The following is a 21,464-nucleotide window of genomic DNA, read 5'->3' as shown; positions in this document are numbered from 1 at the left end:
TCTGGGGATGAAATTAAACAAACCAAGCCACACTCAAAGGAAATATGTATATATAAACAAAACAAAATAATGGACAAAAACAAAAATCTAATGACCGTTAAAATTGTATTAATATAACAGCTTCACCAAAAGAGAATAGAGCTTAGATCGGGCCCAAAAAATCCGACCCGACCCAGCCGGAGCCCGTGCACGTTCTGCCCAAGCCCGAACCATGAACTGTCATTATGAGCCCGAGCCCGACCCGATCCGCCCCATAAACTGTCTGTTTTCGGGCTGATTGAATGAGCGAAATATAATAATAATTATGTTAATTAACACTGTAACATAAAAGCATATAACTATTATTTAATTTAATTGATTTTTAAGAACAGCTACACACAATGCTGCAAGTCAAACGCGGAGGCGTTCACGTGCGCCCAGAGCTACGTGATTACATTTTTCATTTTTATTATAGTTTAATTTTATTTATTTATTTTTTTTTTCTGTTCAGTAAGTTTTTAGGGTGGGCTTGCTAGTTTTTATTAGTTTTCACACATCTCATCTGAGAGATCAATCTAAGAAACGTGAGAGAGAAAGAGAGAGAGAGAAAGAGAGAGAGAGAAAGAAAGAGAGAGAGAGAGAGATTTGCCTGTTCTGGTATGAGCTTCTCACAGGTAAATGTTCTCCCACACTGTATCTCCTGTTTCTCTTTCATCTGCCTCGCACGCATATTGTAATCCCATACATAATTCTGCAGTTTCTCAGTGTTTTCTGTCTATTTTGCGCTAGCGCGAGCGCTTTACACAAGAACTAACGGACCACGAGGTGCCGCGCGCTCGGCACAACACCGCCCGCTGTACAACAGCGCTTATAAATAAACACGAAAATTAGGGTATTCTATCAGTAATTTCAGTTCGTTTTTAGTTAATTTCATAAACACAAAATACAGTTCGAGATAGTTATGTTTTTTTCCTTTTAATTACCGTTTTTATTAGATTCAGTTAACACAAATGTTTTTTCACTTTCAGTTTTCGCTATTTCGTTCGCTTTAGTGAACAATAATAATTGGTTACTTAGCAACATTGTGATTATCACACCAGAGCTTTATATAAAATAAAAATAGGAGCCCGATTTCGGGTCGGTCCTGGGGTCAGGTCGGGTTCGGGCAGAGAATCTAAGCTCTAAAAGAGAAAGCAGCAGCACCACAAAAACCGGAGCAGCTAAAAAGAGCTTAACGTCCTTAATTCGGAACTTGGCCTGTCCACGGCAATCACTGAATTAATTAGAGCACGCAAATCGTCACAATTGTGCCTCACTTCACCACGCCAACCCACAGGCACAGCGGCCAGAAGCTCAAGTTCACCGGAAAGAGGAGAGGTTAACCAGGGCAAAGCGAAAGTTAATAGAGCGGCTAAAGTAACGTGCAGTAACGGGGTGTCGGAAATGGTAACGGCGTTATAGTTACAGTCATAGTAATTAGTTAGATTACTCGTTACTGAGTAATACTACTTTTAACGCCGTTACTACCAACACTGATTGTTCAACACATCTAGCTGTGCATACACATATATACAAATAAAAAACCTCATAAAATAACATTGCTCACCTCAATGCAATCAATGTTGATAATGCTTGAACCAAAAGGATCATCCTGGCACATTTTGAAAGTGCCACTGGCAGGAAGTGTATTATCATTGTAGGATCTGACAAACTTGAAGTCACTGGTGCGTGAGCCTGTTGTTAGATACGCATCATAATTATAAGAACTACGAAGTGTTCCAGTTCCATCAACTTCTGCATAGTTTGGAGGGAGATATGCACTGGGAATAGCGACTGCTCCGTCAAACAACAGTCTGGGCTTTCTTCTGTGACAAAACCTCACAGCCAGGATCAGAATAATGAAAGTCAGAAAGAAGGTGGACACTGAAACAAGTGCGATGATCAAATATGATGTTAGATTTGAGTTGTTGGTCATGTCTTTAAGTTCTGGAACTTCAGCGAGGTTATCAGAAATAAGTAAATACACAGAACAGGTTGTAGAGAGAGAAGGTTGTCCATTATCCTTCACTGAAATAACAAGGTTCTGCTTCATGTTGTCAGATTCAGTGATGTCCCGCTGTGCCCTGATCTCTCCAGTGTGGAGACCAATGGTGAAAAGTCCTGGATCAGTAGATTTTATAATGTGATAGGACAGCCATGCATTCTGTCCAGAGTCAGCATCCACAGCGATCACCTTGGAGACCAGAGAGCCTGACAGAGCAGCTTTAGGGACCATCTCAGTCATTAAAGACTTTCCTTCTGGAGCAGGATATAATATCTGTGGAGAGTTATCATTCTCATCTGATATGAACACATTCACAGTTGTGTTGCTGCTGAGTGGCGGTGAACCATTGTCTCTGGCTACAACCTGGACTTTGAAGCTTCTGAATTGTTCATAATCAAATGACCTCACTGCATGGATCACACCTGTGTCTCCATTCACAGATAAAAATAAAGACACTGGAATACCATTGACCTCACTGGACACAAGAGAATACAGAACTGTACCGTTCTGCCTCCAGTCTGGATCTCTCGCAGTAACAGAACAAATAGAAGCACCTGCTTTGTTATTCTCAGCTACATATGCACTGTAGAACTGCTCCTCAAATACAGGTGGGTTATCATTTATGTCTGATACTGATAAATGTATAGTCATGAAGGAGGATAATGGTGGAGATCCTCCATCAGTGGCAGTGATGGTTATGTTATAATCTGCTTCCTTTTCTCTGTCTAGTGCATCTGTAGTTACTAAAGAAAAATAGTTTTTGATTGATGGATTTAATTTAAAAGGAACATTTTGCTGAATGGAGCAGCGTATCTTTCGATTATCTCCTGAGTCTTTATCTTGAACGTTAATAATACCAACTTCATTGCCTATAACAGCATTCTCAGGTAAAGGGTCATTTAGAGATTTTAGAACAATTTTAGGTGCATTGTCATTTACATCACTCACATCTATGATAATTTTTGCAGAGGATGCTAAACCAGACCCATCTTTGGCCTGTACTCTCATTTCGTAAGATGTTTCCTCCTCATAATCAATGTTCCCATTTACCTTAATCTCACCAGTTATCTTGTCAATGGAAAATCGCTTTGCTGCTCTATCAGATATACGACTGAACTCATAACTGACATCTCCATTTGCCCCTTCATCAGCATCTGTGGCGCTCACTGTAACTACACCTGAACCTAAAGGTGCGTTTTCAGAGAGAGTTACTCTGTAAACAGGCTGACTGAAAACTGGAGTATTGTCGTTAGCATCAAGCACACTGATGTGGATAAGTACAGTACCAGATCTCTGTGGAGTACCTCCGTCATTAGCTGTGAGTATTAAATTTATTTCATTTTGCTCCTCTCGATCCAGCTCTTTCTCCAACACTAATTCAGCGTATTTTCCTCGTTCAGCGGTTTCATGTATTGACAAAATGAAATGATCATTCCTTTGAAGTGTATATCCTTGAACTGCGTTTTGTCCTATATCCGAATCATGAGCCTCGTCCAAGGAAAATCGTTTTCCTTTAACGGCAGATTCGCTGATTTCAAACATGATCCGCTCATTAGGGAACCGTGGAGCGTTGTCATTTATGTCCTCAATCTGCAGAGACACGCGATGCACTTCGAGAGGGTTTTCCAGCACGAGCTCGTAATTAAGAATGCAGGCGATTCTCGATCCACAAAGCTCCTCTCGATCCATGATTTCCGCCACGACTAAATTGCCACTGCTTAGATTAATGTCGCAGTATCGTTTCGTACTGTCTTCTGTCTCTATCCGAGCCTTTCGGGAAGATAACCGTTTAACGTCGAGTCCGAGATCCTTTGCTACATTTCCAATCACAGACTGACGCTTCGTCTCCTCGGGAACCGTGTAGCTCAGATCCCCATGAACCATTGTAAAGAAAATGCAGATGCACGTCAACAGAATTAAAGTACGACAAGTAAATATCTGTCGCCCCATTCTCGCAATGTTTAGAAGTCCCAAATATTAAAGCTTAGTGTCTTCTACAGTAAACACAGCGTTATGTAGCAGCTACGGATCTCGGCATAAAGGCGGAGAGTAGAATGTTTCATGAGAAGGGTGGAGTGGAGTATTTAATTTCACTTTGCTGGTGAACAGCGCCCCTATGAGCATTTTTTATGAATTGCAGTTTAGTCTCGTTTAGTATCTTCTGTCACTTTATTGTGTTCATGAATTGAAAGCCAACGTTCACCAATTCAGTCTTGTGATTTTTAAAACAGTACAAACGTATAAATGAACAAATAAGTAAATAAAACATGTCAATCTGTTACTATCATCTTGCAGTACAGTAGAACCCACAAGGTAAAGAAAAGTTTCTACCCACAGCCTATTAGACAAATTATGAAGCTGTCAATGTATTCCAAATATTTTTTATGAGTCTTTTTCTTTCTTAAAACATTAAAGTAATCCTCTTATATAGAAACAATAACCAAAGCACTTTATTGTTCCAATAAGAACATTCTTAGGTGTTCTGTAAACATATGTTTTAATGCAGAAAAACCCTTTACATGTTTTACTGTGGCGTTTTTGCAGAAATGGTACATAGTGGCTGTCTTTTATTTATTAAATCTTTGTAGTAATTTGTCTCTTTTTTTCTAAATATCTCGTAACATTAAGTGTTGTTCTGCTAAAGAGAAACAGTGAACTCTCATTTGTGAGGTACTGTCCAGGACTATGGTGCTGAACAGGCAGCAAAAGCAAGCAGGCAGATTTTGGGAGATATTTGTTTTTGTCTTTACTTAAATACCACATAGACAAATATTCAACATGAAGCCACAAACTGCATTGGACTTTTTAAAGCAATGACTAGTAAGTAATCAAGCATAAAAATTATCAGAAACTAATATAATTTGAAGCATTTCACTACCAAGAAAAATACACTATGTCAAAATTGGTTCCAGTTATGGGCACAAGAACACACAGCTTTTATAGTACCTGTTGAGAAGCATTGCCAATAGAAAAGCATTATCTGAAGCAGTTAAACATAAAACTTTTGTTACCATGTCTAATGCCAAGTGAGCTACAAAATTATAATGCCCTCCAAGTATTGATCTGTGGAGCAGTGGAACTATGGTATCTGGGATAATGGCGAGCCACCCAAATATTTTGGGTTCATTTGTGAAGATGGGGTGTCATGGTGATCACCCAGTTTCATAACATTACTAATGTTATTGTTGGGGACTTCTCACAGCAAACCTTCAAAATGTAATAGAAAACACTCCTTGGGCAGTAGTGAGAGATCATCCAGTAAATTCAGGATGCCAATATGTACAAAAATGCAATCTCAAAAAAAAAAAAAACAATAGAAAGCTATAAGATAAAGACTAGAATTCCCATTTTGAATGTAATTGTACAGAATAACAAATATCACTCTACAGCCAAGGAGTTTTGATACTGCTCACATGTTCATCACTGAAATTCACATGCTGATCTATTAATCATGTCCATTGATGACATGTGGCTGATACTCTTATACACAGCAAATAACATTTTACATTTTGTAAAGGTAGAAGAATGTAGCAAAAGAGCCTTGATTTAGCTTGCCCTGCTGGGCAAACCTGTTAAACCCTTGCCAAAGCACCAGTTTAAAATACATAGTTAAAAACATATTATTTTTTCCTTAAATAGAATGTTTGGCAAAAACATATCCATATTCACTGTGGGGTGAGGATCAATTTTAATATTCAAAACAATGATTTGAAAACAGAAATGAATGACTATGATGGAAGGATACAAAAAGAGTATACCACTTTAACTGTCTGATAAAAAAATAGATAATTAAAAATGCACATTTTAACATAATCAGGTAATTCAGTAGTAGACAGTAAGATACTGAGTCTAATCGAGCTCATAATGCATTACAAGCTTTTTAAAGGACAAAAGCTCTCTCTCATTCTCAATGTCACAGTCCTGACTTTGGAACCAGATCTGAAAAACATATCACCAATGACAAACAACATTAATCTATAACTGCACATTATGCACCCAAAAAAAAATAGTAAATATACATATGACAACTGAAAGTAGTTAATAACTTATCCTGCTCTTGAAGTTCTCCAATCCACTCCCAATATCACATAAAGGAGACCCATTATTGTTCAACACATCTGGCTGTGCATTAGAGGTTAGATCGGGCCAAAAAAATCCGACCCGACCCAGCCCGAGCCGGTGCACGTTCTGCCCGAGCCCGACCAACCCGAAACATAAACTATATGACTATCAGCCCGAGCCCGACCCGACCCGCCCCATAAACTGGCTGTTTTCGGGCTGTTTGAATGAGCGAAATAATTTAATTATGTTAATTAACACTGTAACATAAAGCATAGAACTATTATTTAATTAAAATGATTTTAAGAACAGCTACACACAGTGCTGCAAGTCAAACGGAGGAGTTCACGTGCGTGAGAGAGAGAGAGAGATTTGCGTGTATGAGCTACTCACAGGTAAAGGTTCTCACATACTGTATCTTCTGTTTTTTTTATCTCCTCGTGCTCATATTCTAGTCCCATACATAATTCTGCAGCTCCCTCAGTTTTTTTTGTCGTATTTTGCGGCTAGCGCAAGCGCTTACAACTAACACCGTGCCGCTGTTGTGCCAAATCCGACTCCCTGTTAAATCCGACTGCCGCTTCGCGGACAGAATCGGCACAACACCCCCCGCTGTAGAACTATGGGAGTGAAAACAGCGCTTAAAAATAAATTAGTTTTTTCACTTTCAGTTTTCGTTATTTGGTTCGTTTTCGTTAACAATAATAATTGGTTACTTAGCAACATTGTGATTATTACACCAGAGCTTTATTTAAAAATAAAAATATAATTAAAAAACAGATGCCTACATCTCAGACTATTTTCTGGAGCCCGACCCGACCCGACCCGAGGAATGTGGTGGTACATCTCGGCCCGCGGGTTCGGGCAGAGAATCTAAGCTCTACTGTGCATACAAATATATACAAAAAAAAAAAACTCATAAAAAGAGATTGCTCACCTCAATGCAATCGGTGTTGATAATGCTTGAACCAAAGGGATCATCCTGGAACATTTTGAGAGTGCCACTGGCAGGAAGTGTATTATCATTGTAGGATCTGACAAACTTGAAGTCACTGGTGCGTGAGCCTGTTGTTAGATACGCATCATAGTTATAAGAACTACGAAGTGTTCCAGTTCCATCAACTTCTGCATAGTTGGGAGGGAGATATGCACTGGGAATGGCGACTGCTCCATCAAACAACAGTCTGGGCTTTCTTCTGTGACAAAACCTCACAGCCAAGATCAGAATAATGAAAGTCAGAAAGAAGGTGGACACGGAAACAAGTGCGATGATCAAATATGATGTAAGATTGGAGTTGTTCTCTTCATAAGTCATGTCTTTAAGTTCTGGAACTTCAGCGAGATTATCAGAAATAAGTAAATACACAGAACAGGTTGTAGAGAGAGATGGCTGACCATTATCCTTTACAGAAATAACAAGGTTCTGTTTCATGCTGTCAGATTCAGTGATGTCCCGCTGTGCCCTGATCTCTCCAGTGTGTAGACCAATGGTGAAGAGTCCTGGATCAGTAGACTTTATAATGTGATAGGACAGCCATGCATTCTGTCCAGAGTCAGCATCCACAGCGATCACCTTGGAGACCAGAGAGCCTGACAGAGCAGCTTTAGGGACCATCTCAGTCATTAAAGACTTTCCTTCTGGAGCAGGGTATAATATCTGTGGAGAGTTATCATTCTCATCTGATATGAACACACTCACAGTTGTGTTGCTGCTGAGTGGAGGAGATCCGTTGTCTCTGGCTACAACCTGAACTTTGAAGCTTCTGAATTGTTCATAATCAAATGACCTCACTGCATGAATCACCCCTGTGTCTCCATTCACAGATAAAAATGAGGACACTGGAATACCATTGACCTCACTGGACACCAGAGAATACAGCACTGTACCGTTCTGCCTCCAGTCTGGATCTCTCGCAGTAACAGAACAAATAGAAGCACCTGCTTTGTTGTTCTCAGATACATATGCACTGTAGAACTGCTCTTCAAATACAGGTGGGTTATCATTTATGTCTGATACTGATAAATGTATAGTCATGAAGGAGGATAATGGTGGAGATCCTTCATCAGTGGTAGTGATGGTTATGTTATAGTCTGCTTCCTTTTCTCTGTCTAGTGCATCTGTTGTAATTAAAGAAAAATAGTTCTTGATAGATGGATTTAATTTGAAAGGAACATTTTGCTGAATGGAGCAGCGTATTTTTCGATTATCTCCTGAGTCTTTATCTTGAACGTTAATAATACCCACTTCAGTGCCTATAACAGCATTCTCGGGTACAGGGTCATTTAGTGATTTTAAAACAATTGTAGGTGCATTGTCATTTACATCAGTCACATCTATGACAATTTTAGCAGAGGATGTTAAACCAGGGCCATCTTTGGCCTGTACCCTCATTTCATAAGATGTTTCCTCCTCATAATCAATATTCCCATTTACCTTAATCTCACCAGTTGTTTTATCAATAGAAAATAGCTTTGCTGCGATATCAGATATACGACTAAACTCATAACTGACTTCTCCATTCGCCCCTTCATCAGCATCTGTGGCGCTAACTGTAACTACACCTGAACCTAAAGGTGCATTTTCAGAGAGTGTAACTCTGTAAACAGGCTGACTGAAAACGGGAGTATTGTCGTTAGCATCAAGCACACTGATGTGGATAAGTGCAGTCCCAGACCTCTGTGGGGTGCCTCCGTCAGTAGCTGTGAGTATTAAATTTATTTCTTTTTGCTCCTCTCGATCCAGCTCTTTCTCCAACAGTAATTCAGCGTATTTTCCTCGTTCAGCGTTTTCATGTACTGACAGAACGAAATGATTATTCCTTTGAAGTGTATATCCTTGAACTGAATTTAGTCCTATATCCGAATCATGAGCCTCGTCAAAAGGGAAACGTTCTCCTTTGTCGGCAGATTCTCTGATTTCAAGCATAATCCGATCATTAGGGAACCGTGGAGCGTTGTCATTTATGTCCTCAATCTGCAGAGACACGCGATGCACTTCGAGAGGGTTTTCTAGCACGAGCTCGTAATTGAGAATGCAGATTATTTTCGATCCACAAAGCTTCTCTCGATCCATGATTTCCGCCACGACCAAATTGCCACTGCTCAGATTAATGTCGCAGTACCGTTTCGTACTGCCTTCTGTCTCTATCCGAGCCTTCCGGGAAGATAACCGTTTAACGTCGAGTCCGAGATCCTTCGCTACATTTCCAATCACAGACTGACGCTTCGTCTCCTCGGGAACCGTGTAGCTCAAATCTCCATGAACCATGGCAAAGAAAATGTAGACGCACGCCAACAGAATCAAAGTACGACAAGTAAATACCTGTCGTCCCATTCTCGCAACGTTCAGAAATCCCAAATATTAAAGCTTAGTGTCTTCTACAGTAAACACAGCGTTATGTTGCAGCTACGGATCTCGGCATAAAGGGCGAAAGTAGAATATTTCATGAGAAGGGTGGAGTGGTGAATTCAAATTCACTTTGCTGGTAAACAGCGACCCTATGAGCATTTTTTATAAACTGCAGTTTAGTTTATTCTCAGTCAGTGTTTTCATGAAACAAAAGCAATTTTTTGAATCTAGTCATTTAAAAAATAAACTGATAAACATATAAATAAAATATATTAGTCTGTTACTACCATCTTGCAGTGAATACTGTACAACTCAGTGTAGAGCAAAACAATGTAAAGAAAAGTTTCTATCCACAGGTTAGGAGGCAAGTTATTAACCCATCAAGTCACGACAATTATTTTTTAAAATCCTTTTCTTTATTACAGTCCTACAGTATTCCACATATAAAAACTGTAACCAATCCACTTTATGGTTACAATAAAAATATATGCTTGTATGCTGTTTGCATGTATGTGTAAATACAGTAGTACAAGTTTAGCCATTATACCTTTAAATATTTTGTTTGTTTATGATTGTACCATGTTCTACAATTGTACAACTGTAACCAGGTTATAATACTCTCTAATGAACTACAACTGTCACATTAACAGCTGTCTCTTATCTAATATAATTTGTAGTATAGACCTCTATACAGCTGATTCTTATTTTACTCTATATAGTACACATGCTTGCTCTGCTTTAAAGCAATTCCCTGGTCCTTAGCACCTGCTAATGGGTAAAGCTGTGAATTGTTATTTTTAAGGAACAGGCACTGTCCATAACTAGGGTGCTGAACAAGCAGCAAGAGCAAACAGGCAGGTTTGGTGACATATTTTTCCTACTGACAATTTTACATAAACCAGTATTTACCATAAACACCAAATTGAGTGTTTGGTAAAGAGGAAGGGTAATGCTCACCAAACTGCCTGACCTCACTAATGTTATTATTGCTGAGTGCAATTAACTCATAACAGTAAATCTTCAATATCTAGAAAGACTTCCCTGAACAGTAGGGACAGATCTACCAATGAAACCAGAATTAACATTTTTGATTTCCACTATTGATCATGGAAATAACAAGAAATAACAGATGTTCATTTAATTATTTTCATATATAATGTTGCTTAAATTTCCTGATTACTGATGTTTAACAATTTGAAAACAAATATTAAATATAAACTACAAAAAAGTATAAGCATTTGACCATTTTAAATTCTATTGATATGCATATTAATGCAGTTTATCCATAGTTAAATGCTCTAAAAACTGTCAGAACTGATAGGGGTATGTGAGATTGCCAAATTATCAGTAATGGCCACAATTGTAGCAGTGCCAATGTTATATAGACCTTCTAAAATACTGGCTAGATATTTGCTAGACAGTTTTGGCTCTTTATTACAGTCTGTCTAGAATGAAATGTTGTGGCACACCAAAGTGTTGAGTCCTAGAATATAATTAGTACTTAGCAACTTAGCTGTATATCATCTGTAAAACTGTGCAGAAAAGATCAGATTTTCAAATTTTTTAAAATTATGAAATCAGATGTTTTGAAATATATATTTTTTCCATAAATAAACAATACAATACATTTTGCCTCCTGCAAACTGTGCATGATTAAAAGAATCCAATATTCCAATAAGAAGCTGGATAAACACTGTGTATGTGAAGTGTCTATTTAGAGAGTTATAAATCACCATTTTCTAAATGTAAAGGCACAGATATTGAACTGAGAATATGTGATAAGAATATAAAACTTTCAGCAAATATTAAGAAATGTTCAAAATTAAAAAATGTAAAAGAGACCATGTAAAATACATATTATGTACTAACTGGAGCACACACAACTAGTGTCACCATAATAAATGTATAGATATAGGTAGATACAGGCTAGATATGCATGCAATACATTAGATTTTATATTGTATTTATCACAATAACCTCATAAAATGTTAAGCTATGAAAGATTTGTCTTACCTCCTCTGTATGTCCTGTTTCGTTTAGCGAAATCATGTTCTTGTCTAAAGTATCAGTTTTGTAAAGTTTCAGTGTGCCACCAGCAGGAAGTGTATTATCATTGTAGGATCTCACAAACTTAAAGTCACTGGTGCGTGAGCCTGTTGTTAGATATGCATCATAATTATAAGAACTACGAAGTGTTCCAGTTCCATCAACTTCTGCATAGTTGGGAGGGAGATATGCACTGGGAATGGCGACTGCTCCATCAAACAACAGTCTGGGCTTTCTCCTGTGACAAAACCTCACAGCCAGGATCAGAATAATGAAAGTCAGAAAGAAGGTGGACACAGAAACAAGTGCGATGATCAAATATGATGTTAGATTGGAGTTGTTCTCTTCATAAGTCATGTCTTTAAGTTCTGGAACTTCAGCAAGATTATCAGAAATTAGTAAAAATACAGAACAGGTTGTAGAGAGAGGAGGTTGTCCATTATCCTTCACTGAAATAACAAGGTTCTGCTTCATGTTGTCAGATTCAGTGATGTCCCGCTGTGCCCTAATCTCTCCAGTGTGGAGACCAATGGTGAAAAGTCCTGGATCAGTAGACTTTATAATGTGATATGACAACCATGCATTCTGTCCAGAGTCAGCATCCACAGCGATCACCTTGGAGACCAGAGAGCCTGACAGAGCAGCTTTAGGGACCATCTCAGTCATTAAAGACTTTCCTTCTGGAGCAGGGTATAATATTTGGGGAGAGTTATCATTCTCATCTGATATGAACACACTGACAGTCGTGTTGCTGCTGAGTGGAGGAGAACCATTGTCTCTGGCTACAACCTGGACTTTAAAATGTCTAAACTGCTCATAATCAAATGACCTCACAGCATGAATGACCCCTGTGTCTGCATTAACAGATAAAAATGACGACACTGGAATATTATTGACCTCGCTGGACACCAGAGAATATAGCACTGTGCCGTTCTGCCTCCAGTCTGGATCTTTCGCAGTAACAGAAATAAGAGAAGCACCTGCTTTGTTATTCTCAGCTATATATGTGCTATACATTTGTTTGTCAAACGCAGGTGGGTTATCGTTTACATCTGACACTGATAAATGAATAGTTATTGAGGAGGACAGTGGTTGAGAGCCTCCATCAGTAGCAGTGATGGTTATATTGTAACTGTCTTCTATTTCTCTGTCTAGTGAGCTTGTAGTTTTCAGAGAGAAATAGTTCTTTATGGATGGATTCAATTTGAAAGGAGCATTTTGCTGAATGGAGCAGTGTATTTGTCTATTATCTCCTGAATCTTTATCTTGAACATTAATAATGGCCACCTCAGTGCCTACAATAGCACTCTCGGGTATGGGACTATTTAGTGATTTAAGAATGATTTTTGGAGCATTATCATTTACATCAGTGATATCTATAATCACACTTGCAGTGGTCGCTAAGCCAGATCCATCTTTAGCCTGAACACCAATTTCATACAATCTATCCTCCTCATAGTCTATATTTCCAATTACACAAATTTGCCCAGTGACCTTATCAATCATAAACAATTGTGCTGCATTATCAGCAATGCGACTGAATTCATAGGACACTGCTCCATTCGCTCCTTCATCAGCATCTGTTGCACTTACTGTCACAACTTCAGTTCCTAAAGGTGCATTTTCGACCAAATTTACTTTATACACGGGTTGACTAAACACTGGACTATTATCGTTAGCATCCAGCACGGTGATGTGTATAGCGGCAGTCCCAGATTTCTGAGGATTCCCACCATCAAATGCTGTCAGTATCAAGTCAATGTCTTTCTGCTGTTCACGATCCAGCTCTTTATCCAACACAAGCTCTGCATATTTCCTGCTCTCGGTGATCCCCTGTACAGACAAAATGAAATGATCGTTCTTCTCCAGCGAATAGCCATTAAGTCCGTTGTTGCCAAGATCAGAATCGTGAGCTTCGTCCAAACGGAAACGTTGCCCTTTTAACGCAGACTCTCGAATTTCAAATGTAATCCGTTCGTTTAGGAATTTTGGCGCATTATCATTAATATCCTCAATTTTAAGAACAATACGATGTAGTTCGAGAGGATTTTCTAGAACGAGCTCATAATCCAGCATACAATTCAGCCTTGATCCACAAAGCTTCTCCCTGTCTATTGTCTTTGCTATAACCAAATCACCCGCTTTTAAATCAATATCAACAAAGCGTTTGCTACTGTCCTCTGTGTCTATCCGGGCCTTTCGTCTGGATAAAATTTGTGGATTAATTCCGAGATCCTTAGCTATGTTTCCAACCACATACCGATCTTTCTTCTCCTCTTGAACCGTGTAGCTTAAATCCCCATACACTGTGCCTAAATTGAAGACGACAGCGAGGAAGACAACTGATAATGCACATGAAAACACTCTATGTTCAAAACATGCACGCATATTGTTCATTGTTACAGCTTACTCATTCAAAAATATCCAAACGTGAGCTGCTACCGCGGAGATATCAGAAGACGTTTAATCTAGACAGCGATGCTGCGAGAAAAAATGTTTCAATATTTATACAGATAGGCGGAGAGAGCTTTCAACATTTTAATTGCTGGTAAAGAGCGACACTCAGAGCACGATGGGTGTATTACAGTTTTAGTGACACCACTGACGGAATGTGTCTTCAACACCTCTTTAAACACTGAGTGTTTTAAAACGATGTTGAAAGATTTAATGGTCCTACATTAAAAACAAAAAATGCTTTGTACATTAAATTTGTCGTAAAATCATTGTATACTAAGTTCATTTTTACATGTACAATCTAAGAGCAAAGTGGATAGAGCGACATTTCAATTTACTGTACACAATTCTGGAGCAGAGTTAATAATTAAACTGAGTTTGTGTTAATCCAGCTAAACTAAGTCCAAGATAAACTAATTACGAGTTTCAAAGATCTACACAAATCAATACAGAATGCTGAGCGCTGTCCACACTCGTGGTTCTGAACGTGGTGCTGAACCACATAACGTCAATCCAAATATCAAATAAACCACAAAAGGTAATGTCATTGTTGTGCCTCATATTATATAAAACATGTTTTCTCATGGGTGACACAAGTATCATATTATATCCACACAATTATTGCCAAACATAAGATTTCAAATAATGAGTGCACAATCAGCACAGCTATGAGGGTTATAAAGGGATTAAAAGCTATATATTGACATATTCCGTATTACTTTATACTTAAAAAATATAGAGACTGACAACTTGACTTTACTGCAAAAAAGTAGTAAATATGATATGTTTTTACTACATTACTTGTCAAAAGAATTGTCAAAAATTTTAATGCTTTAGTATATAAAAATGCGTATTAAAATATCGTGGAAAATTGTAAGTAAAAATACAAACAAAATGAGGAAAGAAGATAATGTCACAGGTAACTGTGCGTGTAATGTACAGGAAAGAGTACGCTTTTTCTAGTTAAAGTAAAAACAAAAGAAAGCGTTAAAATCCGTAATATTTCAAACAGTTGTATTATTTGTACTTTTTTTAACTGATGCAAATTCAAAATTAACCTTAAACAACTGTAAAAAGGAACCCAGAAAAACAACTTCCTAAAATCACGACAGCATAATCCACGTTTGACACACTTGTGAGCCAGGAAACAAAAATAAGGCTTTTCTTACCTCTTCATCACCCCTTGTAGTGTTTAAAGTGATCATACTCGCTCCAAAGGGATCATTTTGGTATAATTTCAAAGTCCCGCCGGCAGGAAGTGTGTTGTCGTTGTAGGAGCTCACGAACTTAAAGTCACTGGTGCGTGATCCTGTTGTTAGATACGCATCATAATTATAAGAACTACGGAGTGTTCCAGCGCCATCCACGTCTGCGTAGTTGGGAGGGAGATATGCACTGGGAATGGCGACTGCTCCATCAAAGAGCAGTCTGGGCTTTTTTCTGTGACAAAACCTCACAGCAAGAATCAGGATAATGAATGTCAAAAAGAAAGTGGACACGGAAACAAGTGCGATGATCAAATATGATGTCAGATTGGAGTTGTTCTCTTCATAAGCCATATCTTTAAGTTCTGGAACTTCAGCGAGGTTGTCAGAAATAAGCAAATATACAGAACAGGTTGTGGAAAGAGAGGGCTGTCCATTATCCTTTACTGAAATAACAAGGTTCTGCTTCATGTTGTCAGATTCAGTGATGTCCCGCTGTGCCCTGATCTCTCCAGTGTGGAGACCAATGGTAAAGAGTCCTGGATCAGTAGATTTTATAATGTGATAGGACAACCATGCATTCTGTCCAGAGTCAGCATCCACAGCGATCACCTTGGAGACCAGAGAGCCTGACAGAGCACTTTTAGGGACCATCTCAGTCATTGAAGACTTTCCTTCTGGAGCAGGGTATAATATCTGTGGAGAGTTGTCATTCTCATCTGATATGAACACACTCACAGTTGTGTTGCTGCTGAGTGGAGGAGAACCATTGTCTCTGGCTACAACCTGGACTTTGAAGTTTCTAAACTGTTCATAATCAAATGACCTCACTGCATGAATTACCCCTGTGTCTCCATTCACAGATAAAAATGAGGACACTGGAACACCATTGATCTCACTGGACACCAGAGAATATAGCACTGTACCGTTCTGCCTCCAGTCCGGATCTCTCGCAGTAACAGAACAAATAGACGTGCCAGGTTTGTTATTCTCAGCTATATATGCGCTATAAATTCGCTCATCAAATGCAGGTGGGTTATCATTTACATCTGACACTGATAAATGAATAGTTATTGAGGAGGACAGTGGTGGAGAGCCTCCATCAGTAGCAGTGATAGTTATGTTGTAACTGTCTTCTATTTCTCTGTCTAGTGAGCTTGTAGTTATCAGAGATAAATAGTTCTTAATGGATGGATTCAATTTAAAAGGAACATTTTGCTGAATGGAGCAGTGTATTTGTCTATTATCTCCTGAATCTGTATCTTGAACATTAATAATGGCCACCTCAGTGCCTACAACAGCATTCTCGGGGATGGGATTTTTTAGTGACTTAAGAACGATTTTGGGAGCATTATCATTTACATCAATTATATCTATTACCACACTTGCAGTGGTTGCTAAGCCAGATCCATCCTTGGCCTGCACTTTAATTTCGTAATATTTTTCCTCTTCATAGTCAATCTCTCCGATCACCTTAATTGTTCCAGTTACCTTATCAATCGTAAATAATTGTGCTGCATTATTTGCAATGCGACTGAATTCATAGGAGACTGCTCCATTCGCTCCTTCATCAGCATCTGTTGCACTTACTATCACAACTTCAGTCCCTAATGGTGAGTTTTCAGCCAAAGCCACTTTATATACAGGCTGACTAAACACTGGACTGTTATCGTTAGCATCCAGCACGGTGATGTGTATAACGGCAGTCCCAGATTTCTGAGGATTCCCACCATCAAATGCTGTCAGTATCAAGTCAATGTCCGTCTGCTGTTCACGATCCAGCTCTTTATCCAACACAAGCTCTGCGTATTTTCCCTTCTCGTTGCTGCCTTGTACAGACAAAATAAAATGATTGTTCGTCTCCAAGGAATAGCTATTAATTCCATTTTGGCCGATATCGGAGTCGTCAGCTTCGTCCAAACGAAAACGCTGCCCTTTCGATGCTGACTCGTGAATCTCAAATGTAATCCGTTCGTTCAGGAATTTTGGCGCATTATCATTAATATCCTCAATTTTAAGAACAATACGATGTAGCTCGAGAGGGTTTTCTAGAACCAGCTCGTAGTCCAGCATACAATTCAGCCTTGATCCACAAAGCTTCTCCCTGTCTATTGTCTTTACTATAACCAAAACACCCGCTTTTAAATCAATATCAACATAGCGTTTGCTACTGTCCTCTGTGTCTATCCGGGCATTTCGTCTGGATAAAATCTGTGGATTAATTCCGAGATCCTTAGCTATGTTTCCAATCACATACCGATCTTTCTTCTCCTCTTGAACCGTGTAGCTTAAATCCCCACACACTGTGCGCAGATTGAAGACGACAGCGAGGAAGACAACGGAGAATGCACATGAAAATACTCTATGTTCAAAACACGCACGCATATTGTTAATTGTTACAGCTTACTCATTCAAAAAAATCCAAATGTGAGCTGCTACCGCGGAGCTATCAGAAGACGTTTAATCTAGACAGCGATGCTGCGAGAAAAAATGTTTCAATATTTACACAGATAGGCAGAGAGCTTTCAACATTTTAATTGCTGGTAAAGAGCGACACTCTGAGCACGATGGATGTATTGCAGTTTTAGTGACACCACTGACGGAATGTGTCTTCACACCACCTGAGTAAACACTTATTGTTTTAATGCGATTTTAAGAGACTAAAAGGCCCTATACATGTACTTAAAATAAATGCTCTTTACATCAAATATGTTGTAAAATGATTGAATATTAAGTCCATTTTTACATGTAAAATCCAAGCGCACAAAATGCAGAGATGGACATCTTTCAATTTACTGTGCACAGTTTTCGTGCATAGTTAATTATTAAAAATGATTTAATTTAATCAAACTAAGTCCAAGATAAACTCATTTCGAGTTTCAAAGATCTACACAAATGAACACAGGTTGCTGAGCGCTGTCCACACCGGTGGTTCTGAATGTCGTGCTGAACCACATAACGTCAAGCAAAATATCAAATAAACCACAAAAGGTAATGTCATTGTTGTGCCTCATATTATATAAAACATGTTTTCTCATGGGTGACACAAGTATCATATTATATCCACACAATTATTGCCAAACATAAGATTTCAAATAATGAATGCACAATCAGCACAGCTATGAGGGTTATAAAGTGATTAAAAGCTATATATTGACATATTCCGTATTACTTTATACTTAAAAAAATATAGAGACTGACAACTTGAATTTACTGCAAAAAAGTAGTAAATATGATATGTTTTTACTACATTACTTGTCAAAAGAATTGTCAAAATTTAAATGCTTTAGTATATTAAAGTGCGTATTAAAATATCGTGGAGAATTGTAAGTAAAAATACAAACAAAATGAGGAAAGAAGATAATGTCACAGGTAACTGTGCGTGTAATGTACAGGAAAGCGTACGTTTTTTTCTAGTTAAAGTAAAAAAAAAAAGAAAGCGTTAAAATCCGTAATATTTCAAACAGTTGTATTAGTTGTACTTTTTTAACTGATGCAAATTCAAAATTAACCTAAAACAACTGTAAAAAGGAACCCAGAAAAACAACTTCCTAAAATCACGACAGCACAATCCACATTTGACACACTTGTGAGCCAGGAAACAAAAATAAGGCTTTTCTTACCTCTTCATCACCCCCTGTAGTGTTTAAAGTGATCATACTCGCTCCAAAGGGATCATTTTGGTATAATTTCAAAGTCCCGCCGGCAGGAAGTGTGTTGTCGTTGTAGGAGCTCACGAACTTAAAGTCACTGGTGCGTGATCCTGTTGTTAGATACGCATCATAATTATAAGAACTACAGAGTGTTCCAGCGCCATCCACGTCTGCGTAGTTGGGAGGGAGATATGCACTGGGAATGGCGACTGCTCCATCAAACAACAGTCTGGGCTTTTTTCTGGGACAAAACCTCACAGCAAGAATCAGGATAATAAATGTCAAAAAGAAAGTGGACACGGAAACAAGTGCGATGATCAAATATGATGTCAGATTGGAGTTGTTCTCTTCATAAGCCATATCTTTGAGTTCTGGAACTTCAGCGAGGTTGTCAGAAATAAGCAAATATACAGAACAGGTTGTGGAAAGAGAGGGCTGTCCATTATCCTTTACTGAAATAACAAGGTTCTGCTTCATGTTGTCAGATTCAGTGATGTCCCGCTGTGCCCTGATCTCTCCAGTGTGGAGACCAATGGTTAAGAGTCCTGGATCAGTAGATTTTATAATGTGATATGACAACCATGCATTCTGTCCAGAGTCAGCATCCACAGCGATCACCTTGGATACCAGAGAGCCTGACAGAGCACTTTTAGGGACCATCTCAGTCATTAAAGACTTTCCTTCTGGAGCAGGGTATAATATCTGTGGAGAGTTATCATTCTCATCTGATATGAACACACTCACAGTTGTGTTGCTGCTGAGTGGAGGAGAACCGTTGTCTCTGGCTACAACCTGAACTTTGAAGCTTCTAAACTGTTCATAATCAAATGACCTCACTGCATGAATTACCCCTGTGTCTCCATTCACAGATAAAAATGAGGACACTGGAACACCATTGATCTCACTGGACACCAGAGAATATAGCACTGTACCGTTCTGCCTCCAGTCCGGATCTCTCGCAGTAACAGAACAAATAGACGTGCCAGGTTTGTTATTCTCAGCTATATATGCGCTATAAATTCGCTCATCAAATGCAGGTGGGTTATCATTTACATCTGACACTGATAAATGAATAGTTATTGAGGAGGACAGTGTTGGAGAGCCTCCATCAGTAGCAGTGATAGTTATGTTGTAACTGTCTTCTATTTCTCTGTCTAGTGAGCTTGTAGTTATCAGAGAGAAATAGTTCTTAATGGATGGATTCAATTTAAAAGGAACATTTTGCTGAATGGAGCAGTGTATTTGTCTATTATCTCCTGAATCTGTATCTTGAACATTAATAATGGCCACCTCAGTGCCTACAACAGCATTCTCGGGGATGGGATTTTTTAGTGACTTAAGAACGATTTTGGGAGCATTATCATTTACATCAATTATATCTATTACCACACTTGCAGTGGTTGCTAAGCCAGATCCATCCTTGGCCTGCACTTTAATTTCGTAATATTTTTCCTCTTCATAGTCAATCTCTCCGATCACCTTAATTGTTCCAGTTACCTTATCAATCGTAAATAATTGTGCTGCATTATTTGCAATGCGACTGAATTCATAGGAGACTGCTCCATTCGCTCCTTCATCAGCATCTGTTGCACTTACTATCACAACTTCAGTCCCTAATGGTGAGTTTTCAGCCAAAGCCACTTTATATACAGGCTGACTAAACACTGGACTGTTATCGTTAGCATCCAGCACGGTGATGTGTATAACGGCAGTCCCAGATTTCTGAGGATTCCCACCATCAAATGCTGTCAGTATCAAGTCAATGTCCGTCTGCTGTTCACGATCCAGCTCTTTATCCAACACAAGCTCTGCGTATTTTCCCTTCTCGTTGCTGCCTTGTACAGACAAAATAAAATGATTGTTCGTCTCCAAGGAATAGCTATTAATTCCATTTTGGCCGATATCGGAGTCGTCAGCTTCGTCCAAACGAAAACGCTGCCCTTTCGATGCTAACTCGTGAATCTCAAATGTAATCCGTTCGTTCAGGAATTTTGGCGCATTATCATTAATATCCTCAATTTTAAGAACAATACGATGTAGCTCGAGAGGGTTTTCTAGAACCAGCTCATAATCCAGCATACAATCCAGCCTTGATCCACAAAGCTTCTCCCTGTCTATTGTCTTTGCTATAACCAAATCACCCGTTTTTAAATCAATATCAACATAGCGTTTGCTACTGTCCTCTGAGTCTATCCGGGCCTTTCGTCTGGATAAAATTTGTGGATTAATTCCGAGATCCTTAGCTATGTTTCCAACCACATACCGATCTTTCCTTTCCTCTTGAACCGTGTATCTGAAATCCCCACACACTGTGCGCAGATTGAAGACGACAGCGATGAAGACAACTGATAATGCAAATGAAAATACTCTACGTTCAAAACGTGCAAGCATATTCTTCATTGTTAAAGCTTACTCTTTCAAAAATTATCTAAACGTGAGCTGATCCCGCAGAGATATCTGAAGACGTTCAATCTAGACAGTGATGTTGCGAGAAAATTATGCTTTAATATATATATATAGATAGGCGGAGAGAGCTTTCAACATTTTAACTGCTGGTAAAGAGCGACACTCTGAGCACGATGGGTGTATTGCAGCTTAAGTGACACCACTGACGGAATGTGTTTTCGACATCTCAGTAAAACATTGATGTTTCCATACAATCTTAAGAGATTAAA

At 38.8% G+C, this 21,464-nt stretch overlaps 2 protein-coding genes across 8 annotated transcripts in view; both read right to left on the bottom strand.

The window, feature by feature from the left end:
- The window catches only part of LOC125784845 (protocadherin gamma-A10-like), a 28,551-nt gene extending 24,348 nt beyond the window's left edge, over positions 1–4,203 (bottom strand). Inside the window, exon 1 of one of the 7 annotated variants that reach the window (XM_049468710.1) lies at positions 3,074–4,203. In XM_049468710.1, coding sequence (XP_049324667.1) covers positions 3,074–3,973 — 900 coding nt within the window. In that variant the 5' untranslated portion in view covers positions 3,974–4,203. Of the gene's footprint in view, positions 1–2,494 lie in introns of all 7 variants that reach the window. The other 6 variants (XM_049468712.1, XM_049468715.1, XM_049468711.1 and 3 more) reach the window with 6 other exon arrangements.
- A 1,669-nt stretch (positions 4,204–5,872) lies between these two features.
- LOC107197471 (putative protocadherin beta-18) lies at positions 5,873–21,279 on the bottom strand. The gene is made up of 4 exons (XM_049469065.1): positions 19,437–21,279; positions 11,728–12,121; positions 7,020–7,290; positions 5,873–5,962 (listed from the first exon to the last, which is right to left on the bottom strand). The coding sequence occupies exons 1-4, from the start codon at positions 21,187–21,189 to the stop codon at positions 5,873–5,875; spliced, it is 2,508 nt and encodes an 835-aa protein (XP_049325022.1). The 5' UTR covers positions 21,190–21,279.
- Positions 21,280–21,464: the final 185 nt, after the last annotated feature.

Source organism: Astyanax mexicanus, chromosome 20 (genome assembly GCF_023375975.1).
Source record: "Astyanax mexicanus isolate ESR-SI-001 chromosome 20, AstMex3_surface, whole genome shotgun sequence".
Taxonomy (NCBI): Eukaryota; Metazoa; Chordata; class Actinopteri; order Characiformes; family Acestrorhamphidae; genus Astyanax; species Astyanax mexicanus.
The sequence above is the reverse complement of the archived record's forward strand: the minus strand, read 5'-3'. Positions and strand labels throughout refer to the sequence as shown.